The 13,552-nt window shown below is 43.5% G+C and overlaps 1 protein-coding gene across 1 annotated transcript in view; it reads right to left on the bottom strand.

The window, feature by feature from the left end:
* ZFAND5 (zinc finger AN1-type containing 5) overlaps window positions 1-12,476 on the bottom strand; it is a 20,271-nt gene extending 7,795 nt beyond the window's left edge. Inside the window, exons 1-2 of the mRNA XM_018562268.1 lie at window positions 12,201-12,476; window positions 2,744-2,897 (exon numbers count right to left, since the gene is read on the bottom strand). Of these exons, the coding sequence (XP_018417770.1) occupies window positions 2,744-2,891 (148 nt within the window). The 5' untranslated portion in view covers window positions 2,892-2,897; window positions 12,201-12,476. The remainder of the gene's footprint in view (window positions 1-2,743; window positions 2,898-12,200) is intronic.
* Window positions 12,477-13,552: the final 1,076 nt, after the last annotated feature.

Here is a 13,552-nt window from a genome sequence, read left to right as displayed (position 1 = left end):
TATATATATATATATAAACAGGGATGATGACACATTACACAGAAACACAAGGAAACCTCAGGGTTGTCTTGCTCATCAGTGGATGTTTTATTCACTCAAAGAAGCATTGTATAGAGTCAGCATCACAAATACCTTGCTGCGTTTTGTACCCTTGGTGCTTTTTCTTAAAAAAGGTAAAAATCTTCTGAGTAAGCACTGTGGGTGTGAAGCTCAGCAAGGTACTTGTCGTGCTGACCAATGCTTCTTAATGTGAATAAAACAGCCACCAATTAGCAATATACTAAATGAGGATTCCGTGTGTTTCTATGTATTCAATTATTATGGAACCTGGAAGGGTCTGAGGAACCAATGGAGTAGAGCGTGCACATTTGGAACTACTGGCAGGATCTTCCCATCTACAGCGAGGGTTCATTTGTAGAGATGGCAACAAACCTGCACATTGAATTTGGAGTCATTCTGATCTTTCACAGGGTCTGCCAAAATTGTGCAGTTAAGCTAGGGCAACCTTACAATGCATTACATGCATGGTGAAGGAGCAGTTTGCGGATGAGAAATCCCAGAACATGCAGCCTCCATACTTCTCTCATTCCAGGCTTCCATTAAGGTTAGCATAATGTAGGGGGGAATCCAGAGGTGATCGAGAGGTGAGCGAACGCCGGTATGTGTTCGCTCACCTCCCGATCTACTGAGCCGACTTGTGACAGTCTCATTGTCACAGGTCGGCTAGAACTATGAGGTGAGTGAAAAGCACTCACCTCATAGTTCTCCTTTAAGCTTGTGGCCCTGCAGATTCTAATTTGGACATAACATGTTGCCTTTACGCCAACAGCAGACCCACTCAGTGATGTGAAAGATATCTACTACCCCAAATAATATTCCAGCCTATAGCTGGAGCAAAAGAAAAAACAAGCAAGTTTTTAAAGCTGGCCAGCAGACAGCAAATCCAAGGAAACCTTGCACCTGCTTAATAGGTGGACTAGCATACGAGCAACCTACATTTATCAGCACAATTAAACCTGTGCCAAAATCACAAATTCCACTTCTCTAAAATCCATGCTGGCATATAATGGTAAACCCCCCTTTTGTATTCAGTCTCATTTAGTAAACAAGGAGACCAGTGGCCATCATGACTTGCTGGAAAATTTGGCACTGGCGGGGAGATTTCAGCAACAAATGCACATTTTTGTTTTATTTTTATTTATTTTTTACACAGGATAGCACAATCACCATTATCAGTGTCATAATAGTGTATACATTTCACATGAGGTATTTTAAAGGGCTTGGCTAAGGCATTTTTTTTGTGGGATAACTAATACATGTAGTTAAAAGCAGGGCTGGACAAATCCCAGAAGCAGGTAGCCAATGCAAATATAGAGCCGGCAACCAACTTTTGAGGTTTTCTTTATAAATCGTCAATAGAGCCGGCTCCTGGATTGAATAGACTGGCTCCTGAATGCCATATTCATTTGGCCACCCCCAAGTTAAGTTATTTATTCTAAAAATATATTGTACCAATAATGGCCAAGCAAATTTTCAGAGAGACAAAAAATTCTAAATTACAGTCAATGGTAGTACAAGGCACAGTAACAGAAAATAAGGGTTAGGGTAAAACTTTGTACCAGTTTAAACGTAAAAATGTATTTGACTGGAGTCTACTTTCCGAGTGGAGAATTGCTTACTTCATTATTAGAGATGAGCAGAAGAATTACACCTTAATGGGAAGTTCTAATGTGTAGAGCACTCAAAGCCTTTGTCTGGGGGTCTGCTCTGTAACCAGTTGATATATATTTAGTGTGTTCCCCATTGTAAAGTAATTGGGAGTTAACAGGAGGACTAAAAAAAGAAGTAATACCGACATCTCATTTGTGCAAGATACCCATTTGCTTATTCCATACACAGGCTCTGCTGCCAGCAATGCAGTGTTAACACAGTAGTGGTATTTTACTCTTCCTTGTCACAGTGCAAACCTACTAGTCAGCCGCTGCTCTTCAAAAAACACGCACCAACCCATGCAAAAGAAGAATTAGGCTGGCATTCAACACTATGAAAAAAAAAAAGTGTTGGCATTTACAAAGTAGTGTGGAGCAGGAGTTCAGGGGGACCTGGAGTGCTGTTAGACATTTATCACATGGCTAACCACATAACCAAGATGTCACTGACTGGATCCCCTTGGCCTCATTTATGAACATACACCAACTAAAAACCTATCTAAAAATGCTAACAATTGCAGCTATCAGTCTTGAATCTGACTGGGTGAGTATGTTCAAGAGAGACAGCTCTTAGGCCCTGTTCACACCTTTACGTTTTGTCGCCTGTTCAACACTCTATGAACGCTCTACAAAAGCGTACAAACTTGAAAATCCCATTGTTTTCTATGGGTATGGTTCACACCTTTCCGTATTTCAGCACGTCTGAACGCGCTACAAAACGGCCTACACCCAAAGAAGTACATGTACTTCTTTGGGGCGTTTTGGTCTCGCGTTTCCATTGGGATACAGCCAGGTAGCCCTGGGAAACGCGCGTTTGTCACGCGGGTTTTTTTACTGCTAATCGCGCATATTCAATACGCCTAGGTGTGAACCCAGCCTTATTCAGCAACATGCTAATAAATGAGGAAGTTGGAAAGCATCAAATCTAGCATCCTGGTAACATATGCACATTTATTGAGGTGTGATTCAAATGGATAAGCTGACAGGTTCATTTAGAAGTAATCCAAACATCAGTATAAATATAAACAACTCACCCATTGGGCTGATTCGACCACTGTTCTGCCTTTGAAGATGTTCTTTATAACACACAGAGCACATTCCATTTGTCCTAGGGTTCCCATAAAAGCCACATCCTGTGTTGCACAGCATAGGTCCTGGAGTCTGATTGGTCTCCTGCGCCATTTTCTAGTCTGTAAATAGAAGCACGAGATACTCAGCATTTGCAGATGGAATGTGTCCAAAATCAATTGCAGAACTGAATATTCACAGTCAGTATGTTATTAGGATTTTTCATTTATGGCAATTAGTTATGCTAATTTTTTTTCCCCAAAAAAGAAAAAATATTGAAAATATTTTACAAAGCAAACATCCCACCACATATAAAATCGCTCATCTGAACTCACAATTAATCTTAGTGACTTACAAGAGATTTAGGGTCTGATAAACTGGACCTTTAAAAAAGGCACAGAGATTATATCTACAATTCTATATATACAGAACCAGCTCACAGGCACCTGCAGTAATGTATGAAAATATGCATTAAGTGTCCATGCCCTCGGAATCATGACCAGGATAGCTGCCAAATGCAGGGAGTCCCAGCTGTTTATAACCTGATTGTACAAGCCAATATAGTGTCAGGTTTGGAAAATGTGCTCTACGTTTCTGAATGTTAGCACTGTTCAGAAGACTCAAAAAATTAGTCACTTTCTAGGCAGATCATTTCCTGTTCTATGTTAAATATATTGAAGGTCACAGCAGGGCTGTGTACAAGACTATATCCATACAAACAGCTGGGTAAAGTATATACATGTTCAGCCAAACGTTGTTGGATAGAGTAAGGAAAGGGTAGAACCCTCAATAGCTCTTACTAGACTTACGGTCTACTAAAACTTGTCCTGCTGGGAGGATAGACCTCTCTAGCTCCAGATTGTAGTAATTCCCCACTGTATCCAAAACTTGGCTGGGTATACACTTGTAACACTTATACAACGTTCCCAGCAGAGTATGGTAAAGTTTGTCATAGTGACCAGGTTTACTATTTAATGTGGTACAACATAATTTTTAGACAATGCAAGTAAAATAATCACGCACCATAATTTGTAGAGAAAGTAAAATAATTACGCACCAACAGCTAATATATTCCATAAATGCGTGGGTTGTTCTCCAGGATAGGCAACTCCAAGTGTCCCCCATACATCTTCAGTTTGCAGGCCATTTCAGTACCTCCCAAACGCAGGACGCCCCTTTATGCAATCTGTGACCAGAGCTTGCATGGTCCTGAAGTAGCCAGTCTCTTCATAACCCAGGACCTCCTTAATGGTCATTTATTGTGCGACAGAGAGGCATGGGTAAAACACGCCCATACAAGCTCTGGTTGCATTCTACATAAGAATACCCTGTGGGGCTTCCATGAAATAAATGGAACCTGCAGGTGCGCTCTACACACAGAGGCCAACCGGATTAGCAAATAGTAATTTAACTCAATTTTAAAGTAATACAGTTTTTTAAAATCTGCATATCAAGCTTCTCTATCCCCCTTTTTGTCAACAGAACCATGGGTATCACCATCATAACTACATATTCCTACAAATTGCTCTAAAAATAAAGGGACAGAAAAAAAAAAAGAATGCATTAAGGTACAAAAACACCCAGCCTTTAGTAGCAGAGAGTCTTGACAGGATCGGGAGGTGAGCGAACGCCGGTATGTGTTCGCTCACATCCCGATCTACTGAGCCGACCTGTGACAGTCTCATTGTCACAGGTCGGCTAGAACTATGAGGTGAGTGAAAAGCACTCCTCATAGTTCTCCTTTAAATGCCAATTCAGCAAGTACGATCTGCCTGTCCAAGATGGGCAGATTGTAAAGTAATTTAAAAAAAACGTACGACCATCGCAAGACTAAGGTCTTGCAATGGTTGTAAAGTGTATGGCCACCTTTACACAGATTCTTTAGCATTAGTGTTACATTTCTAATCTAACCCAAACATCAGAGTTATTTTATCGCATTACAACAGCCTGAAGCAACTCTGTATTCCAGAGGGAGGAAATGAAGCTTCATTTGCTGTTGAGTAGGGCAGGATTGAAGCCTCTGCTGGGTATGCTAATAGAGATCTCCCACTAAACCCTGACATGCATGACATTTACAGCCATCAGATAAAGAGATATGGGAGCTGCCACTGTCCACTTACTGTGCATACAAGTAATCCAACAGGTACATAGGACCTGAAAAGAAAATTTTGTAAATGATACAATGAGCAGGCATACTGCTTAGTAGAAGAACAAACTTTCAAAGTGAACACACACACTTTTTTTAGATACCGTATATACTCGAGTATAAGCCGAGATTTTCAGCCCATTTTTTTGGGTGAAAAGTGCCCCCTCGGCTTATACTCGAGTATATACGGTATACCATGACCTGGATGAAGAACCTTCACAGACATATTTCTTTGTATAGGTTTTACAAGATGGTAACAATATCCTTAAGAAAGAGGACTTGATAATGCTTGGGTGAAATGTACATTTTAAAAGTCAGCATTAGCAAATTATACCAAATAGACTCTCTGCTCCCACTCTGCAAGGGCAACCCACTGAAACTCACTTATTCAGCTCCCCTGCCCCTTAGTCAGAGATGCCCACTGCTTCTGGGGCAGAGAAGCATGTGAGCTCCTCAACCTTGTGTAAGCTCTGATACCATCCAACATAGAGCTTCAACAGGATTAGGACTGTAAAGCAATGGAGACACAGGGAAGCACATGAAGGAAGGCGAGTGGACCATCATTCTCACCTTAGTGGGCAAGGTGACACCCACCAAGTTGTTTTCTTTCACAAGCACATCCAACACTATGCATGATGGGCTATTTGATCGATAATTGTACAAGGGTGCGATGCCGGGATAAAAAAAAAAGGTCGTACATTGGTTGTAAGGTGGGCCACCTTTACACCGAGGCTTCCCACAGCCAGTAAGGCTCTACTTAGTAGTGTCACTACCTGAAGCCTGCAGACAGGTGCACACATCAGGGTGAGCAGAATGATCAGTAAGCCACCGACCCTTAGGGCTAGTTCACACCAAGCGCGGAGCAGGTCCAGAGCAGAGCAGGTGCAGACTGGATCAAAACTGCCTCCAATGTATTCCTATGGTATTTTTAGCTCCAGTTCACATCGCAGCATGCAGATCCAGAGCAGGTCCACACCAGGTAAAAAAAAAAAAAACTGCAGCAGGCCCTATTTTACCTGCTCTGGATCTGCAAACGCATCAAAAACACATGCAAATGCCTGGAACGCACTGAAAGCACATGTTAAACTAAAACATTTTTTTTTTAGCCAAAAACACATCTAAAAGACTTGCGTGCTTGTGCAAAAACCTGACCGGATCTGCTCTGCATTTAGAACTATTTCCCCATAGTTCTCCTTAGGGTAACAGGAGGACACAAACTAGCATCCTTCCGCCACCCTAAGCTCAGCATACCGCGAGCTAACAGCTCGCGGTATAATGAGACGCCACAGTATACCACGAGCTACTGCTCGCGGTATACTGAGACGCCGCAGCTGAAGCGGATACCGACAATTATGTCTGGATCCACCCAGCTGGCTCTGCCTATCTAGAGGCAGAGCCAGCTGTAACCGCCCCCTCCCCCGTTCGTTCCGCCAGTCAGCGCTCCCCTGTCACGGCAGAGAGCCTTGACAGGATCGGGAGGTGAGCGAACGCCGGTATGTGTTCGCTCACTTCCCGATCTACTGAGCCGACCTGTGACAGTCTCATTGTCACAGGTCGGCTGGAACTATGAGGTGAGTGAAAAGCACTCACCTCATAGTTCTCCTTTAAATGCCTATTCAGCAAGCTGGTGACTAATTTCTTTTTTTTGCTAACCTGTAGTGGAAAAAAAAGTGAGGTCATTAGCATGCTATCTGGCAGGAAAACGTGACCTAAAAAACACTGACTGAGCAAACCTGCCAAAATTGTTTGGGAAGATAAATACTGCACAAATAACTAAGACTTTACGTCTTGCTAAAGAAAAGAAAAAGCACACACACACTCGTTTGGGTAAGGGCATTAAATTCAAAAGGATCTTTTTAAGCTGATGAAATCACTTACAATGGATGCTGCTTCTTAAGTTTTAGTTTCCTGCAGAATCAGCTGGTCCACTGAGCACTGGTCCTGACTTCCTGTTTTCAGAGCAACTCCTTTCTCAAGCAGAGTGCTGTGGAGCCACCCTTGTGCGTGCTAGTAAGCTCAGTGTGTCTCCACAAACACAGCAAGGCAAGCTACTCACACCACCGCCCCATCTCCTCCCTTTTCCAATCTAGTAGATGAACAGTTGCTGGAGTCTGTTCTCTCCCTTGTGATCTTGTAGTGGACAGGAAGTTTAGGGAAGCTGAGCAGAGAGACTTGGAAGCAGCTGTTCAGAAACATGAAAACTAAGCGTTTGGACAAAAATATAAAGACATACTTTGCTGGGCAATGTATATTTGTTTGACCTGAATTTATTATTGAAAAAAGTTGAGAAATACTACTTTAATACCAATTCAGGCTTAGAGTGGCAGAAATGTATTTATTTTTCAAAGCAGTATTAAAATAGTTTTTCTTTACATATATCTACTGCTAGCAAGCAGTGTAGGTATGTAAAAACATTTTACAATAATAAAAAAAAAAAAGTTAAAAAAAAAGAAAAAAAGTTACCCAACGGGTAAAAAGTTACCTGTCTCTGTCGCTCGCTCCAGTCAGAAAGTCTGAAGCTTCTCAACTGGCTGTGCAGAAGGATGAGTGCGGACGCATGCACAGTAGAGATCACCAGCGGAGAGAATGACTCACTGTAAGTGAATGCACACAGCCGGGTGCGTGCACGTCGGACAGACACAGTGGGACCCGAGGAGTATGCGGTGGATCAGAGACCAGCACCAGCGCTGGAGGGACTGCTGGAAACAAGTGGAAGGAAGATGATGATGATCGGAACAAGGAGGCATAATTTAAGGCAGTGGTTCTCAGGACCCACATTTGACCTTGGTCAGCAAGTCATGACCCAAGTCACAACACACAGGAACACACGGCATTGCGGTATCGCATGTTGCGGTGCGGACGATCTAACCGTAGGTGGGAGGTGCGTTTGGGGTGGCATTCAAATGTCAATGCAATACCTCCCACACCAGAATTCGCAGTAGGTGAGATTGTGCACGGTACAGTGCATTATTCGGATGGGACTGGGCAATTAACGCATTGTACTAGTGTGAACAGGCCCTCAAAAACACTGACAACCACAATTCCACACACTAAAAAAAAAAAAGAAAGGTTTTTATTCTTCCTTTAAGATCCACCAAGTATCTCTAACTTACGAGAACTGAAGCAGATCCTCGGCCTGGGGTCAAGTGCAGGCTGCTGTGCTGTGACAGAGCTCCATCCATATGTACTTTGCTGGTACAGCTCCCTTGCACGCTCTGTGAAGGTGCCAGGAACCAGAACGTTACATCACTCCGGTCCAGGCACCTCTACAGGACACGCAAGGGAGCTGTAAGCAATGCATCTATGAATGGAGCTCCCTCGCGGCCATAGTGAATGCTGAACTGACCCAAGCCTGTTATGAAGACTATTGGGAGGCACTGATATGAAGAAGACAGCAGCAATACAACATAATTGCAACTTTCAGGCTGCTGTGTACACATCCCACACCTGTGAGGACAGCAGAAGCAACACTACAAGACTATTCTGGCCAATTTACATGGACAAAAGAAAATAGGGATAAAAATACAAGAATGGCCAATAAGGTTTCTCCTTTAGTCTCTGCTACAACAAAACAAGGTATCCCATATTGGGCATCAAGGGCTACAACAAGCAATTTGTTCCAATTATATTCCATAAATTAATCCAGAATGAGCAGCAGCATGGACATGCCCTTATGTGCCACAGCACATACCAGTAAAGAAAGACTAAAAGCAGTCACTGAATGAAACATTGTGGTTGAACTAGGCAAAAGAAAAACTAAAAGCATTTAGTCCATTAGACCTATTTTAACAAATGCTGTTTATTCAGTAGAAAAAGGGGATAAACTATTCTACCAAATACTGAAGGATCAACTCAAGCTATATCAATGAAGAAGGTGATAAGGACTTTTCCTCTTCTAACTTTCAAAAAGTTTAAGAACGAAAAATCTTATGTTAAGCACAACACCTAGAACATCATGGCATTACTGGTTTTGTGTTGAGGCAGAGCAAACATCACCCAAGGTTACTGAAAACCAATACCTGAGCTGCTTTAGTTAAGAAGGAAAGGCTCCTCCTTTAAACATGGCAGTCTGCATGAACTGCTGACTCAGATAAACATGTTTACTGGACACTTCACAGCCTCTAGGGCTGTCATTTACAATTGAACTCTCTCTATATTGTAGGTAACAAGCCAAACATTGCTGCAAACTGTGAAACAATAGAAGAGATAAACCACTAATGTGTCAAAGGCGAAGATGTTTGTACAATACTTTACTACTTGTTGCCTGCAGAGATTGAAAGATTCCCCACCCTTGTATATCAGATAGTCTAATCTCTACTACAAACTATACCATCGACAAAAAAACTTCTCGCTGTACTCGTTTCCATCTTAAAAGTGACACTAAACTCGAGTTAAATCTTACAAAATGCAATTCAGTACCTTACCCATTAATAAAAATGTATCTTATTTGTGTGTCACTCAGCTGTAGATCCTCAAATCATCTCTGAATTGGTGCTGACACTGTCCTTCCTTCTGGAGGGTGGCTACTTTTGTTCCCCATGGTCCCTGTGTATGTTGTAAAGTAGTCACCGCTCCAAGCTCACTCTAGTGATGGACTACAATCTCAATACAAATTAGGAAACTAAAACATGAGATTGTAGTCCATCACCAGAGCGAGCTTGGGGTGGTGGCTACTTTACAACACACACAGGGACCATGAGGAACAAAAGTAGCCACCCTCCAGAAGGAAGGACAATGTTGGCATGAATTCAGAGATGATTTGAGGATCTACAGCTGAGTGATACACAAATAAAAAAAAAATGTTGTTAAGGTGCTTGAATGCATTGTTAAGATTTAACTCGAGTATAGAGTTACTTTATCAAAGACTCCACAAGGAAAAGAATATAAATCTTCATGTGGAAACTATTACTCTGTGGTGTGCTGAAACAGCTGTATACTGAAATAGGAAAACAAGGAAAATCCTGTTTACAGGCTAAATCACCCAAGATGGCAGCCATTTGGTACCTTACATTGCCTGCCTGAATCCCCCCCCCCCATGGTGAAAAGTAGTTTTCAATAACATGTGTCCTCTTTGATTTAAGATTTCTCCGAAGCTCAGGTCACATGGGTTGGTACACTGGCTTCCGTCTGTCACAAGGCTGCAATGTGACAGGCTGATCTGCAGGCTCAGACACACAAAACCTAGTCAACAGGGGCCTCTGAAATCAGCTGCTATTTATATCGCAGATGCTGCCAACTCCTACACAGCTAGGATAAGTAACACCACTTACTGTACCATACACTGCCAGGGGTCATTAACCATTTTTTACAGAAAAACAGACCCGAGATCAAGAGAAAAGAAATGCCCTCAGCCTACTAAAGCAATCTTTTAGAAACCATTCCTGGTGGAAAACCAGAAGACATTTCATGCAACTAATGCCATTAACCAAGTCTTTGATCCAGCACAAAGCATGCCATTCAGTTCTTGGTATCCATCAAAGGCTCATTACAACCAAGGAGAAAGCCGCTTTTGCTTCCAGGTACTAATTTATTGTGTAACAGATACTGGAGTGAATGACCCAGAAAAAGCACCTTTGTTTTGCCGCTGGATGACGTCACCTATCTCTGGGACAAACTCCTTGACATCCCAGGAACCTGCAGAACAAGTTACGCAATACAAGGACATGAATGGCACTTTGCCAACCTTGTTTATAACTGGATTAGTCCAGGAAGATAAAAATAAAACTTTCCAAGGGAGTTTTCTTCACAGGATTACACCACACTTCCCTGGATGTGAGGTGGCAAGGTTACACAAGTCGCCTAAGGACAACAGACTTCCTGCATTGCTCCCTATAGTGTGTCCTATGACAAAACAGTAGGCCAACCAATCAGACTCCTCAATGAGCATGTATCCATTCTTCATTGGAAGCTGAGGGTTACGTCATACAGTGCTGTGTATGGAACCTAGACACCAATGTATATACATCTTCCTAAAAGTACATGTAAGCTCCAGCTGGATGACATTTGGTTTGCCAAAACACCACATATATATTTCAGTCATTTAAAAACACAATATTAACCCCTTTTCTCCTCTGTTACAGCTCAATGCTACTGATCCCCCCAGCCTCTTTGCAGCCACTTCCTGTTTACATGCACCCCAGTGATGGCTGCATCTCAGCTGAGCTGAAAATTCTGATGGCGAAATCTGAAGACCATGTCTGTGTAATGGCCGTTAACACCTTTAGTGGTTGATTTACTAAAGTCTGTTCAATTAGCTTAGTGAATCAGGTGAAGACCTGTTGTCTTCCATCATATTGGTCATTCCTTGCAAGGAAATTCTTACATCTTAGTGAAGTTTGTATAAAACACACTTTGCAAAGAATACTTAATCACAGGCAAGGAAACAAACAATTACCCCCCACCCCCCCAGTATTTTTGCTTCCACACGAGTGGATAATGGAAATCAGCAGAATTCTCCTAATTCACTTCCGAGCTGAATTATCTATTTACTTAAGTCAGCCCCAGTGTCTCCTATAAAAGTGCATGCAACAGGGTGACTACACAGCTAAGTAACTGAGAGACAAAGCCGGCCGTTGTCACTCCTTAACAGGAAGTGCCTGCATCAAGACCTTCATGGCAGGATCCATAGTTTTGATTGTAACAAAAAGCAGCTAAGGAGTATGAAAATGGATTTTGTAATGACAGCTTTGTCTCATACCTACTCTGAAGCGACCATGGAAAACAAGCATTACTGGTGACAAACAGAAACCCCTTTGTAAGAGGAGGAGGGGGCTGGATGGGCAGCCATTGACTTGGAGAGGAGATTAGAGGGCCTGGGACACGTCCTGAAGGAGCAGGATCTGGACACAAAGAGGAGGCGGAGCTTGGAGACAAAGGAGGCCGAGCCACCATGGAGACAGGAAACCCGGGCCACAGGCATACAACGGGGGGCTATTAGCAGTAAAGCACGAAGACGTACTTCTCCCCCCTCCTCCTCCCCGCAGGCCTTAAGCCATACAAGTCTGGGTAAAAACCCCTGAGTCATCGTAAGACAGGAAGCCAGCCCGTGCTCCTCCATGACACACCACCGAGCTCTTTGTTCTGTCCCTGGGCCCTCCACATAGCCCTTCCCTTATTTACCAAGCCACACAACCGCCATTCCCTGCCCCCACCTCCGTCCCAGCTGTGTCGCCATATAAGGCGCTCCCCGTGCAGCCTTGTGCCCCTTCCGCTGCCAGCTCTCACACAGACAGGTCTCCCACCCCCCCACCATAATGTCACAACAAAGCCCAGCTCTTACGTTTGTAGTGTTATAGCCACAGGCGGCTGAGGGAAAAGTGTCCACGCTATAATCCGACCTTTGTTTGGACGTAACAACAATTAAAGGGCCGTGCTGCTCTATCCCGCCACCGAGTCGTATATTCCCGTCCTGTAAGGCCTAAGCCAGCACAAAGAACAGCTTTGCTCTCCGCTCCCGAATTAGTGTGCTCCCTTCGCCCCCCGAGTGTGTCTCCTATGCGTGAGAAAGAGCGTTGTGGCTATACACCACCAGGGGGCGGAGCCGAGCCCTGACGGAGGAAAAACTCCCTCCCACACCTACAGCTGCCTGGTTCCCCACGTCACATGGCGCGCCGGAGCCAAAGAGGAGCGCGCTGAGTGTACGCTGACTGTTGTACCCCGGGGCGCAGCGGCTTTACACAGCACGTTTTGTGTGTCACAACATGGCAGCGTCACGGCTTAGTCATGGTGGCCGGGCAGCTGCCCCTGTTCTCTGATACTAATGTTCTGTATGGTTTCAGCGTGGAAAGGACTTCCTGCTTCTCCCTTCCCGATAATTGTGCCGAGTATCAGACACAAAGGCACGTCACAGAATAAATAAAATGAAAAAATACTTGCACATGCTGAACTTTTCTGTTCTCACACAAAGCAATCCTAGACGGTGTAAAAGTTGCTTGCTACAGCTGGACTTTTTGCTTTCTGCTAAAACAATAATATTTTGCTATGTCTGCAGTTCTCTCTTCAGTGATCAGTCCTACACAGTTCCCTTCCTGTCCTTGCAACACCATTTCACTATTTTCTGGCACTGTTATGTGTATTGTTTTGTATTATTACTGTTGGATAGATTAGGGAAGGTATGTAACCCCTGCCCGTTCATATTTTGCTACCTGTTTACCATTGAGGGAGATATGACTTCACCTCCTGCCTCAAGAACACAACAGGAAGTGGGAGAAAATCAGTTGAATAGGGATAAGCTCATCTGAACCCAGAAGGGACATGGGACCACCCACTAAATCAGCTATGGGCCAGAGACTTCCACATAAACTAAGGGGCGGGATGCTTGTGCTGACATCATTGACCTTATATGGCAATATAAGGTCAATGTCATTGGCCAAACATAGCCATGTAAGGTCAATGAGGCCTTCGCAGCATCCCACCCCTTTGTTTATGTGCAGCTGTGGACAGCAAATACCTTGAAAGGGATATGGAGCCATCCACTAATTCAGCTGTAGGCCACGGCATTTCACATAAACAAAAAAGGATAGAATGCTTGTGCCAACATCATTGACCTTAAATGGCCATATTAGGTTAACCACTTCAAGACCAGGTGTTTAGACCCCCTTCCTGGCCAGGCCATTTTTCAGTATTCAGC

Source organism: Nanorana parkeri, unplaced genomic scaffold, assembly GCF_000935625.1.
Source record: "Nanorana parkeri isolate BGI_ZX_2015 unplaced genomic scaffold, ASM93562v1 scaffold569, whole genome shotgun sequence".
Classification (NCBI taxonomy): domain Eukaryota; kingdom Metazoa; phylum Chordata; class Amphibia; order Anura; family Dicroglossidae; genus Nanorana; species Nanorana parkeri.
Note: the sequence above shows the minus strand (reverse complement) of the source record. Positions and strands in the feature narration are given on the sequence as shown.